This window comes from Hemiscyllium ocellatum, chromosome 4 (genome assembly GCF_020745735.1).
Source record: "Hemiscyllium ocellatum isolate sHemOce1 chromosome 4, sHemOce1.pat.X.cur, whole genome shotgun sequence".
Lineage (NCBI taxonomy): Eukaryota > Metazoa > Chordata > Chondrichthyes > Orectolobiformes > Hemiscylliidae > Hemiscyllium > Hemiscyllium ocellatum.
The window spans coordinates 31,964,316-31,976,866 of record NC_083404.1 but is presented as its reverse complement, the minus strand read 5'-3'; the positions used below and the strand labels follow the sequence as shown (position 1 = coordinate 31,976,866).

General features: G+C 41.0%; 1 protein-coding gene across 8 annotated transcripts in view; it reads left to right on the top strand.

The window, feature by feature from the left end:
* Nucleotides 1–12,551, top strand: part of clasp2 (cytoplasmic linker associated protein 2) — a 332,562-nt gene that overhangs the window by 301,883 nt on the left and 18,128 nt on the right. For all 8 annotated transcript variants that reach the window (XM_060822878.1, XM_060822864.1, XM_060822868.1 and 5 more), the window contains one exon: nucleotides 9,645–9,773. In XM_060822878.1, coding sequence (XP_060678861.1) covers nucleotides 9,645–9,773 — 129 coding nt within the window. The remainder of the gene's footprint in view (nucleotides 1–9,644; nucleotides 9,774–12,551) is intronic.

Below are 12,551 nucleotides of genomic sequence, written 5' to 3'. Positions count from 1 at the left end.
AGTGGACAACTGTGAACTTTACTCTTTTAAACTCTAGCCCCCTTGAAAAACTACTCCTTTAATACATGCAGACAGACACAAAAATAATTGACATTATGGCTGAAAGTAAACACTGGGAAGGCAGTTCCGTGGTTCCTGTCCACAGTGCTCACTGAGATGGTCATTTTGGCTTGCCAGGGCTTGCTACTTCTGTCTTCTCCAGGTACTTTGATTTGTTTTCAAGAGGCACAGAGCAACTGGTTCACCACTCATAAAATTCTCTGACTTGTCGGTTAAATGCAACAGGTTACTACAACTGGTAAGGGCAAATGAACTGGCTTTCTTCAGGCTATTGGATTTCCTGCAGAGAACTCCCTCTTCCATTGCAGAGTTCCAAAAGTTCTGGCTACAACATTTGCACCCAAAGGCTCCTGAGCCATCTGCAAACCAATCATGTATTTGTTGGCAAACAGAAGGCCTTGGTCATTGACAACTGGGCACTTGTCACCAATCAACTATTGGCTGCTAGCCAACTCTCATCCTGTACACATTCTCTGATGCTAGTTCATCTACAACTAAACTTTGCCCATTAGTCAACAACAGTCTGAACAATATGTAGAATAAGTGCTGGATGCTTGCTTTTAAAAAGTGCAGCAATTCCTTCCACAATCCATTCTTTTTAAAAATCGCTGTTTATCTATTTCAATCCCAATCAAAAAATAGCCAAGTTAAAAAATATAGTCTTGCAATTCAAGAGTAAAATAAGAGTAGTACTTCATTGGAGTTGGGTGCCTGTAAAGGATATTTCTTGGATAAAAGTGCTGTTTTTTTTTCGCTGTTTATGATAAGATCTTTTCAAATGTGTTTGTGTATAGAGAGAGGAAGAGACTCCAAGCTTTGATTTTCTTCAGGCAGTGTTCTGTGTCTGACCATCATGGTAACCAAACTGAAAAATTAAAACTTATTGTCGATCAAGTCAGGTTTCATTCTGGGGAAATGACTTGTCCGATATTATTATCTGTTTGGATCATAACAAAGTGAGGGATCTCATCAAGACAGAAATCCATTAAATTTAAGATAGTTTAGCAAAACTTTAAATGAACAATAACATAGAAGTACTGAACCTAAATGAGTGTTGGTGTGAAGAATGATTTGGAGATGCTGGTGTTGGATTGGGATGTACAAAGTTCAAAATCACACAACACCAGATTATAGTCCAACAGATTTATTTGGAGTGCTGCTCCTTCCACAGGTGATTGTGGAGAATAAGATTGTAAGAAACAGAATTTATAGCAAAAGTTTCCAGTGTGATGTAACTGAAATTATGTATTGAAAAACACCCGATTGATTGTTAAGTCTCTCATCTTTTAGAATGACCATGTTGGTATCAGTTCTTTCATATGTAAATCGCAAAACTTTTTTAAAAAAGTTACATGCTTAAGTGCAGTTTAACGATTGATGTCTTGTTGGCCCAGATAAGGTATTGAAGATGTTAACTCCCTGTAAGGCTGCCTGTGCCACAATGGTCAGACTGATTCTAATCTAAAAATCGGATTTTCAGAATATTATATGGATTCATGCAGTTTTTGAGCAAAGTAAAATGTAATTCTGCATGTCATTCTAAAAGATGAGAGACTTAACAAACAATCCAATATATAATTTCAGTCACATCACACTGGAAACTTTTACTATAAATTCTGTGTTTTACAGTCTTACTCTCTACAATCACCTGATGAAGGAGCAGCGCTTCGAAAGCTAGTGCTTCCAAAAAAACCTGTTGGACTATAACCTGGCATTATGATTTCTAATGATGGGAAGATGTTAGACTGTTTGGACTTTCAGAAGGGGTTTGATTGTACTCCAGCTTAGAGTAGAAAATATAATAGTGGATTAATCTTTGTTAAGGCCACACTGAAAAGTTAGCAGATAAATTGAAGTTAGAAACACAAGCAGGATCTTGAAGGATCTTAATGGAAAGGAGGGAAATATGAAATTGATATGCCATTTCTAGAGTTACCTAAGATTCCGATAGAAATGGAAAAAAAAACTTGAATTAGAAGAAAAAGAGAGAAATCAAAAGTTGGGATAAAGAAAAAAGAAGCAAAATGGAAAGGTTTGAGAATGAGGGAAAAAAGAGCAATAGTAAGGAAGGAGAAATAGAGGATTAGAGAACTGGACATAAAGCTTGAATTGGAAAGAGAACGGAAAGAAAATCAAAGAAATTGAAAGAGCAGGAAAAAAATGAAAAACCTATGGAGAGGGGAATGGAATTTTAAAAAAGCTTGTACTCCAAAGAGTTGGAAAAATCAGACATCATAACGTAGCTGCAGAAAAGTTTAAATTTAAAGGAGGAAAGAAGAGGCAGTAACTCAGGATGATTTTGATTGATTTTATTGTCACATGTACCGAGGCACAGTGAGAAGCTTTGTTTACAAGCATTACAAGAGATCATAGTAAGCAAGAATGTTTAGATCAAAAGGACTTAGATAGAGACATATGGGCTACCTTCAGAGAGCATGCACTAGGTAAGATCAGCATTATTTGAGGCTGGAGAGTCCATTCATCATTCTAGTAATGGCTGGGAACAAGCTGTTCCTGAACCTACTGATGCGTGTGTTTAAGCTTTTGTATCTTCTGCTTGAAGGGAAAGATTGTTGGAGATCATTACCAGCATGCGATGGGTCTTTGATGCTGGCATCCTTTACGCGAAAGCAAGCCATGTAAATGGAGTCCATACATGGAAGGTTTTCTTCCATGATATTCTGGGCTGTGCACACTACCTTCTGTAGTTTCCTAAGGTCCTGGGCAGAGCAGTTGCCATACCAGGCTATTATGGATCCGGAATGTATGCTTTCAAACAGTGGATCTGGAGAAGTTGATGAGGGTCCTTATGGACATGCCAAATTTCCTGAGCCATCTGAGGAAGAAGAGGCGTCGTTGTGCCGCCTTGACCATCGCATCTACGTGGGAAGTCCAGGACATGTTGTCGGTTATAGTCACTCTGAGGAACTTGTTGCTCTCCACCCCTCAAGCTCAGCTCTGTTAAATTAGATGGCGGCATGTTCTCCTCCTTTCTTTCTGATGTCAATGATCAGTTCTTTAGTTTTGTTGATGCTGAGAGAAAGGTTGTTCTTAGTGAATCACATCACCAAGCCCTCTATCTCCCTTCTGTATCTTGACTCAGCATTGTTAGATACCCCATCCCACTAATCTGCTGTCATCAGCGGACTTTGTAGATGGTATTTGTTTGGAATTTGGCAAAACAGTTGTGGGTGTATAGGACGTACAGTGGGGGACTGAGGACGCATCCTTGGGCTCCAGTATTGTGTTGTTGTTATGGAGGTGCAATTACCTATCTTCACACATTGTGGTCTGTGGATCAGAAAGTTGAGGATCCAGTTGCAGATCCGCTGAAACCGAGACCAAGATTTTTGAGATCCGTCTGGAAGGGATAATGGTGTTAAAAGCAGAGGTGGAGTCAATGAGCAAGAGTCTGCAGATGTCCATGTTGTTCCAGGGATAAGTGCAGGACTCGAGATATGGCATCTGCTGTGGATCTGTCCTGTCAGTAGGCAAATTGTAGGAAATCAAAGCAAGCTAGAAGACTGGTGTTGATGTGGGCCATAATCAGTCTCTCAAAGCACTTGATGATTGAGATCAGAGCCATTGTGCTGTGGTTAAGGCACAATTAATGTGCTTTCTTAGGTACAGAGTTGATGATGGTTTTCTTGAAGCAGGTGGAGATTTTGGCTTCTAGGAGGAAGAGATTGAAGATGTCAGTGAGTACCTCCACCAGTTGGTCCACACAGGATCTGAGTGCTTGGCTGGTGACACCGTCTGGGCCCATCACACACCTTGGGTTGACTCCCAGGAAGACCGATCTGACATCTGCTGCTATGACTGAGGGAACAGATGTGTCCAGGACTGTCGAGGCAGGCATCACAGCGCTGCTGGCATTCTGCTCAAACAGAACATTAGAAAGCATTTAATACATCAGCAAGGGATGTGTCTTTGTCTGCTATCTTGCTCCTCTTCATTTTGTGTCCCATAATATCATTTAGGCCTTGCCATAGGTGGCAGGAGTCAGTTTGGTAGGTTTGGGCCTCTAACTTTGTCTGGTACTGCCTCTTGACATCCCTAGATGGCTTTGTGGAGGTCATAGCTGGATTTTCTGTATTGGTCTGGGTCGTCTGACTTGAATGCTGCATGTCTGTTGTCAGGAGGGAGTGGATTTCCTGGTTCATCCAGGGTTTACAGTGAGGGAGCACTTCGATTGACTTCTTTGATGTGCAGTCCTCCACGTTTTGCTACTGAAATCCATGGCGATGGTTGTGTACTCGTCTAGGTTTTCTGTTGAGTACTTGAAAGCAGTCCAGTTGAACAATTCCAAGCAATCCCGGAGACGATCTTCCTCAGCCCCAGACCTGTATTATATTTTTTGTGAAAGATCCTCACGTTTCATCTCCAGCCTGCAAGCTGGGAGGCGCCGTGATCTGATTTTTCAAAGTGTGAGCGGGAGATGGAGCAATCGGCATCTTTGGTTGTGTAGCAGTGGTTGGTTATCTGGGGCAGGAGATATGTTGGAGGTACATTGGCAGCACCACCTTGAGGTTAGCCTGGTTGAAGGTACCAGGCACAATGATTAGGGCTCTGGATTAGTGTGCTGGAAAAACACAGCAGTTCAGGCAGCATCCGAGGAACAATAAAATCGACGTTTCGGGCAAAAGCCCTTCATCAGGAATACAAACAGTGCCTGAAGAATGGAGAGATAAATGAGAGGAGAGTGGGGTTGGGGAGAAAGTAGCATAGAGTACAATAGGTGAGTGGGGGAGGGGATGAAGGTGATAGGTCAGGGAGGACGGGGGAGTGGATAGGTGGAAAAGAAGATAGGCAGATAGGACAAGTCATGGGGACAGTGCTGAGCTGGAAGTTTAGAACTGGGGTGAGGTGGGGGAAGGGGAAATGAGGAAACTGTTGAAGTCCACATTGACGCCCTGGGGTTGAAGTGTTCCGAGGCGGAAGATGAGGCGTTCTTCCTCCAGGCATCAGGTGATGAGAGAGTGGCGGTGAAGGCGGCCCAGGACCTCTATGTCCTCGGCTGAGTGGGAGGGCAAGTTGAAATGTTGGGCCACGGGGCAGTGTGGTTGATTGGTGCGGGTGTCCCAGAGATGTTCCCTAAAGCGCTCTGCTAGAAGGCGTCCAGTCTCCCCAATGTAGAGGAGACCGCATTGGGAGCAACGGATACAATAAGTGATATTGGTGGATGAGCAGGTAAAACTTTGGATGTGGAAGGCTCTTTTAGGGCCTTGGATAGAGGTGAGGGAGGAGGTGTGGGCGCAGGTTTTGCAATTCCTGCGGTGACAGGGGAAGGTGCCAAGACGGGAGGGTGGGTTGAAGGGGGGCGTGGACCTGACCAGGTAGTCATGGAGGGAACGGTCTTTGCGGAAAGGGGTGGGGAGGGAAATATATCTCTGGTAGTGGGGTCCATTTCAACTCCCCCTCCCACTCAGCCGAGGACATGGAGGTCCTGGGCCTTCTTCACCGCCGCTCCCTCACCACCCGACGCCTGGAGAAAGAACGCCTCATCTTCTGCCTCAGAACACTTCAACCCCAGGGCATCAATGTAGGCTTCAACAGTTTCCTCATTTCCACCCCCAACCTCACCCCAGTTCCAAACTTCCAACTCAGCAGTGTTCCCATGACTTGTCTTATCTGCCTATCTTCTTTTCCACCTATCCACTCCCCCCCCCCCCCCCTCCGACCTATCACCTTCATCCCCTCCCCCATTCACCTATTGTACTCTGTGCTACTTTCTCCCCACCCCCACCCTCATTTATTTCTCCACCCTTCAGGCACTCTACTTGTATTCCTGATGAAGGGCTATTGCTCGAAATGTCGATTTTGCTGCTCCTCAGATGCTGCCTGAACTGCTGTGCTTTTCCAGCACCACTAATCCAGAGTCTGGTTTCCAGCATCTACAGTCATTGTTTTTACCACAATGATTACTGCCTCCGGGAGTTTTGTCTCTAGAGTGTTTGTTTGTGGTAGTGTAGATCACGTCTAGAGCATTCTTCACATCTGCATGAGGTGCTATGTGGGACTGTTGTAGTAGGTAATAGGGACAGAATTTTCCTGTAAGGTATTCTATTTCTGGGGAGCAGTGGTTTGCCAGTGTCACTATGTCTAAGCACCTGTAAGTGTTGATCAGGAAACATACCCCACCGCCCTTCACCTTACCCGAGGACGCCATGCAGTCCATGCAATATATGGAGAACCCATCAGCTTGTAAGACATTCTAAATCTGAGTTCACCTGTTTTATTTTCAATAGCCTGGACATTTGCTGGGAATATGCTGGAGAAGGGGGGTCTTGAAACCACATTGTTTCAACCTCCTTTTTAGGCCAGTACGTTTTCCCTGTTTCCTTGTGGGTTTCCTGCATTTGGACGGTCCCGGGAGTAGTTGGTGCAAGTTTTTATTCCAAAAAAGCATTTGATTTAAAGAAAAATGTGTTCACTGCCACTATTTACAAAAGATGGAGTTAAGTTATCTTTTCCTCATTTGGAAAGATAGCTGGGAAGGTAAAGTAGTCAAAAGATGACTGAGGTTGCTAAAGGGCAATACTCAATTGTATTGTGCCTATCAATTAAAATTGAAGACCATTAAGAAATAAACCTAATCAGACATCTGTAGACTTTGCAAGAGAAAATGAAACATACTTTGGAGTCAATAGCTTTGATTACTGAAGTTAGAAATAAATTTTATGAATGAGAGACAAATAATGATTAGAGAAGAATTCTGAAATAGTATGTCAATAACTCTTAAGACTTAGATGAACACCTGATCCAAGAAGTGGTAGTTCTGGCAGATACTGATCTGTATCATTCATGGGGAAATGTTCACATGGGATTTGCAGAAATAGAAAAGCTAGGGTTTGAAAAAGAATTAGTTCTCTGTCGCAAATAAAAGGGTACCAAAATAATGAAGGAGAAAGGCTAGAACCTGAATATAGTAATAAGACTGGATATACTAAAGTTAATTATTCTAACTTAAATGGGAGACCTATTTCATTAGCAGAATCACCTGAGAAAGACTCTGAAGAGAGCATGTCAGGACAGGAAATGAATAGTAAAACTAGCAGTGATACATGTGGGAGTGTACAGTCTCGACCTACTGGAAATGGAGAAATAATTCAAGACAGTCAAGCAAATACTCCCTCAATTATTGATAGAGAATCAGACATCTGGAGATTCTGAATATTTTTAATATCCAAGTGAGAGGTGTTTCTTTATTCTTTACGCAAGCCCGTAAAGATATTGAGAGACTCCAGAGCAAGTCTGATGCTGGTTGATGATTCATGTGGGGGAAAGAAAGAGAAGACTGCAGATGCTGGAGATCAGAGTCGAGAGTCTGGTGCTGGAAAAGCACAGCAAATCAGGCAGCATTCGAGGAGCAGGCAAATTGATGTTTTGGGCATAAGCCCTTCATCAAGAATGAGGTCTTCCCTTCGGCTTATGCCCAAAACATCGATTCTTCTGTTCCTTGGATGTTACCTGACCTGCTGTGCTTTACCAGTACCCACACTCGACTGATGGTTCATTTGGCCTTATGGAAGACAAATTGTAAGAGATAATTAACTGAAAGTATACATGGAGGTTAGAAACTGGTCCTATTATATAGATTTGGGCGAATAAGTAACTCGGTCAGTAGGTTGTGGTCAGAAGAATGCAAGAAATCCTTTTAGAAGGAATAATTTTTTTTCTTGAGTAATTACTTGGCGGATTCAACAATACTGTACTGTCCCAGGATGTTGGATTAATCAGCAGAATAAAAGAACACGTCCAACAGGAGAAGCATCCTAGATTGAGTACAGTCACAACGCAAGACAGGAAACAATCTAAAAAATGAGAGGACATGCACATAAGGCCAAATGTCTGCATTCTGTGCTCTGATTCTATTATTATTGGCACTTTTGATGTCCTTGTTTGAGTCAAATCCTGCAGTAGATTTGCATACTACTCACAAGCAATAAAGAGATAAATTTTTAAGGTATTGAGGGATACATTTTAACTGGAACACTGGGAGACCTCATTTATCTTATTTCCATAGGATCTTTGATGTCTATCTGAATATATCTATGGAGCCATGGTTTCATGTGTCTTTTGAGCGGCACGGTGGCACAGTGGTTAGCACTGCTGCCTCACAGCGCCTGAGACCCGGGTTCAATTCCCGACTCAGGTGACTGACTGTGTGGAGTTTGCATGTTCTCCCCGTGTCTGCGTGGGTTTCCTCCGGGTGCTCCGGTTTCCTCCCACAGTCCAAAGATGTGCGGGTTAGGTGAATTGGCCATGCTAAATTGCCCGTAGTGTTAGGTAGGGGTAAAATGTAGGGGTATGGGCGGGTTGCGCTTCGGCGGGTCGGTGTGGACTTGTTGGGCCGAAGGGCCTGTTTCCACACTGTAAGTCTAATCTAATCTAAAGTGTCACCTCTGACATTTCAGCCTTGCAATCTGGAATTATGTTGTGTGCTTCAGGCCTACGACTGATCAAAGATGATACTTGTTGCAGTATCCAGAGAAAATATGGTGGAGCAGTTTCAATAGAAGTACAATAAAGTAAAAGTCAAAAACTGAAATTGTTGGAGAAACTCAGTGGGTCTGGCAGCCTGTGTGGAAAGAAAACAGTTAATGTTTTAAGTCCAGTGACCCTTTTACAGGCCCTTGTAAAGTAGGGCCACTGGACTCAAAACACTAACTCTGTTTTCTTTCTACAGATGCTGCCAGACCTGCTCAATTTCTCCAGTAAATTCTGTTTTTGTTCCATAATTCCAGCATCTGCAGTTCTTTTTTTTAAATTTTACAGTAAAAGTTAATATTTGTGGTTAGTGACTATAAAATCTGAGTTGAGGTATTCACTTTTAGTCACACACCAGGTGAAATAAACTGGAACCAGTACAGGGAATATAGGAATCTATTGTCAAATTTAACATGGAAGACCGATTTTTTAAAAAAATGCTATTAAAACTTAAAATTTGCACACTCATCACAAGGTAGTTCAGAATGGCCCCATACAAGTATATGAAATGCTATTATCAAACCAAAAAATAAAAATCTCAAAGTTTTAATCCAAAGTTGCAAGGAAATAGGACCAGAATGCTGAATGAATATATAGAGAAAGTGAAGTGAGAACAGGCAGAGAAAATGTTAGTTATAGTACTAAATATTTGGGATAAATTACCAAGAAAGAAAACTGGCAAAAACCTTAGGGTTATTCAAGAAGCAATTGAACAGCCAAAAATAAATCACTGGAATTTCATAGATTAAACATCCTCTTCTTGAAGCTGATTTGTTTAAATATATATTACATACATTTTATCACTGTGTGCAGTGTCTTGATAACAGCTGATGTCAGCTAATTGAGCCTAATCTGAATATATGTTGAGGTCTTTGTTCTTTTCCTCTTTTGTGAAATGGCACACATCTGGAACATATCATGTCGTTCCAATAAATATAATTATGGGTTGGGGAGGGGGGGGGGGATCAGTTTTTTTTAAAAAGGAAATTTAAATTTAGCAAAATTTATTTCTGTAACAGTTTCTGCAATTGTCTTCGAAGTTTACATAATGAAAAACTTGTTAACTTTGAGTTTCTTTTTTCTTGGCATTACAGCATACAATCAGAGCATTGGCACTGCGAGTTTTAAAAGAGATTTTAAAGCACCAGCCGGAAAGATTCAAAAATTATGCAGAACTTACTATCATAAGGACATTGGAAGCTCACAAAGATCCTCAAAAAGAGGTTGGTTGTGCACATTTTTACTTGGAGCTGAAGAAAAAACAAATTTAATTTGTATTAATGTTTTTCTGCAAATGTCTATAACTGATCATTGAGCAAAAAAGTGTTTACAACTGCATTGATGACCTGCAATCTTTAAAATATTCTTTTGTGGAACACATCAAATTATGGTAAAGATTGGTTGGGCAATATTTTTATTAATCCAAACTTGTGTTTGGCTAGCACGATCCATAAAAGTGGAAATTTTGCAACTGATAGCAGTTATAAGTGCACAAAAAAAAAACTTTTTTATAATACCAATTTGAGAGCTGTTTTCACCTTGAATTTGCTGAATGGATTATTTAGTCTCTGGACATTTCAAAATAGCTGAAGTTTATGCATTAATGGAAATAGTGATACTGTAGTGGGATATGCAGAAAATTGCATTCTTTATTATCTAGAATTACCCAAGTCACTCAAACAAATGTTGATGCTGATCTTATTGAGCCATGTCTGCGTGCACGTTGTTACTGACATCACATCCTGTTCACCTATCCCTTGTACTTACTGCCTTACATTATCTTCTATTGAAGCATTTACATTTTTCATCCTTGTTTGAAACTTCTTCCACGGCTGTATTACTTTCTATCTCTGTAGCCTCCGCCTCTCAATTCTGAGAAAACATACACTCAAAAATTTTTAATTCAGCAACAGAAAACAGAAGTACACTTCAAAAGCATCCCACATTTTAAATACCCTATAATATTACTGTACCTGTGCAGGAGGTGCTCCCCCTAGTGTTGTGCCTCAAATACACAGCTGAATCGAAGTAAGAGCAGTATTATTCTGATCAATTGCACCTCTATTGTCGGAAAGCGGAAGGATACAATTGTATGCAACTGCCTAACCTGCCCAAAACAACATGGTAAAAGCAATTTAAGCTTGCTTTTGTAATTGGTGCTATATTCATAAGTAGTACCAATTGAGCTTTCTTTGCTATTCATGGCTGATCTGATGATGTCTCTGGAGTACTGATTAAGAAATGCCTAATGCCTGGGGACATGAGTTTGAATCATATCATATAGCAACTGGAAAAAAATTAATTCACATAATTAATAAATCTGGAATTAGAAGCTATTCGCAGTGATCTTGAACTGTCATCAGTTGTTATTAAAACCCATATGGTTCATTTAATATTCTTCAAGGGACTCTGTCCTTACCCTGGTCTGGCTTTAATGGGACTTCAGAACCACAGCAATGTGGTTGAATCTTAAATGACCCTCAACTCCAGTTGTACCAAACCCCTACAAAGCGAAAGGGATTAAATTGGATGGATCACCTGCCATCCAGCTAGACACTGGAATGAATAGTAGACCCAGTCTCATATGTCCTGCAAATTATCCTGTTTCACGTCTCCTAGCTTATGATAAAAGTGATATATCCCATGAAGTCTCCTGATATCAGGTCAAACACCCACATGCTAATTTTACCCTGCGCAATATTTTACAAGGTTCTCAAGATACATAAATAATAAAATTGACCCTCTTTTTTTTCCATTTCAGACACACACATTTTACCAGACAGTGCATATATATTTAAATTATGTAATTTGCAAAATCATAAATATATAGATTATGGATTCAACTTTTTAAATATTGATTTACATTCAGTATATGGAGATGGAGTGTATATTTTTGAAACAACATGGGTTTGAATCCCACCGTGGCAAATGGTGAGATTGGAATTCAGTAAAATCAGAAATTAAGTATTTGTTGAAAGGCAAGCATGTAACCACGTTCAATTATTGTTTTTTTTAAAATTTGTTCACTAACGTCCTTTGGAAAACTGCCAAACTTACTCCATCATAACTGTGACTCCAGATCACTTCCAACATAGTTACATTCTATTGGAAAAGGCTTGCAGGCTGCTCAGTTGTATCAAACTTTCCATCAATGGTACCGTAATATCCCAAAGATTGGAGTAGTTCAAAGCGACAGCTCACTGCTACCTTCTCCGGGACAATTAATGCTGGTCTATGTAGTTAATCTAGCATGAATAATTAAGAAAAGGTCACATTCATTTAATTACCAAGTATTCCAAAAGCATTGTATGAATGAAATTCAATTCTGTTTTCAAGATTACATTTGTCTGATAGGTCCCACAAGGATCTGTTTTGGGACCATTGCTTTTTGTTATCTTTATAAATGATCTAGAGGAAGGACTTGAAAGCTGGGTAAGCAAGTTTGCGGATGACACAAAAGTCGGTGGAGTTGTGGATAGTGAGGAAGGAAGTGGTAGGTTACAGCGGGATATAGATAAGTTGCAGAGCTGGGCGGAAATGTGGCAAATGGAATTCAATGTAGCTAAGTGCGAAGTCGTTCACTTTGGTAGGAATAACAAGATGATGGATTACTGGGCTAGTGGTAGGCTACTTGGTAGTGTGGATGAGCAGAGGGATCTTGGTGTCCATGTACACAGATCTCTGAAAGTTGCCACCCAGGTAAATAGTGCTGTGAGGAAGGCATATGGTGTACTGGGCTTTATTGGCAGAGGAATTGAGTTCCGGAGTCCTGAGGTCATGTTGCAGTTGTATAAGACTCTGGTGCGGCCTCATCTGGAGTATTGTGTGCAGTTTTGGTCGCCATACTATAGGAAGGATGTGGAAGCTTTAGAACGAGTGCAGAGGAGGTTTACCAGGATGTTGCCTGGAATGGTAGGAAAATCTTATGAGGAAAGGCTGAGGCACTTGGGGCTGTTCTCATTGGAGAAGAGAAGGTTTAGGGGAGATCTGATAGAAGTGTA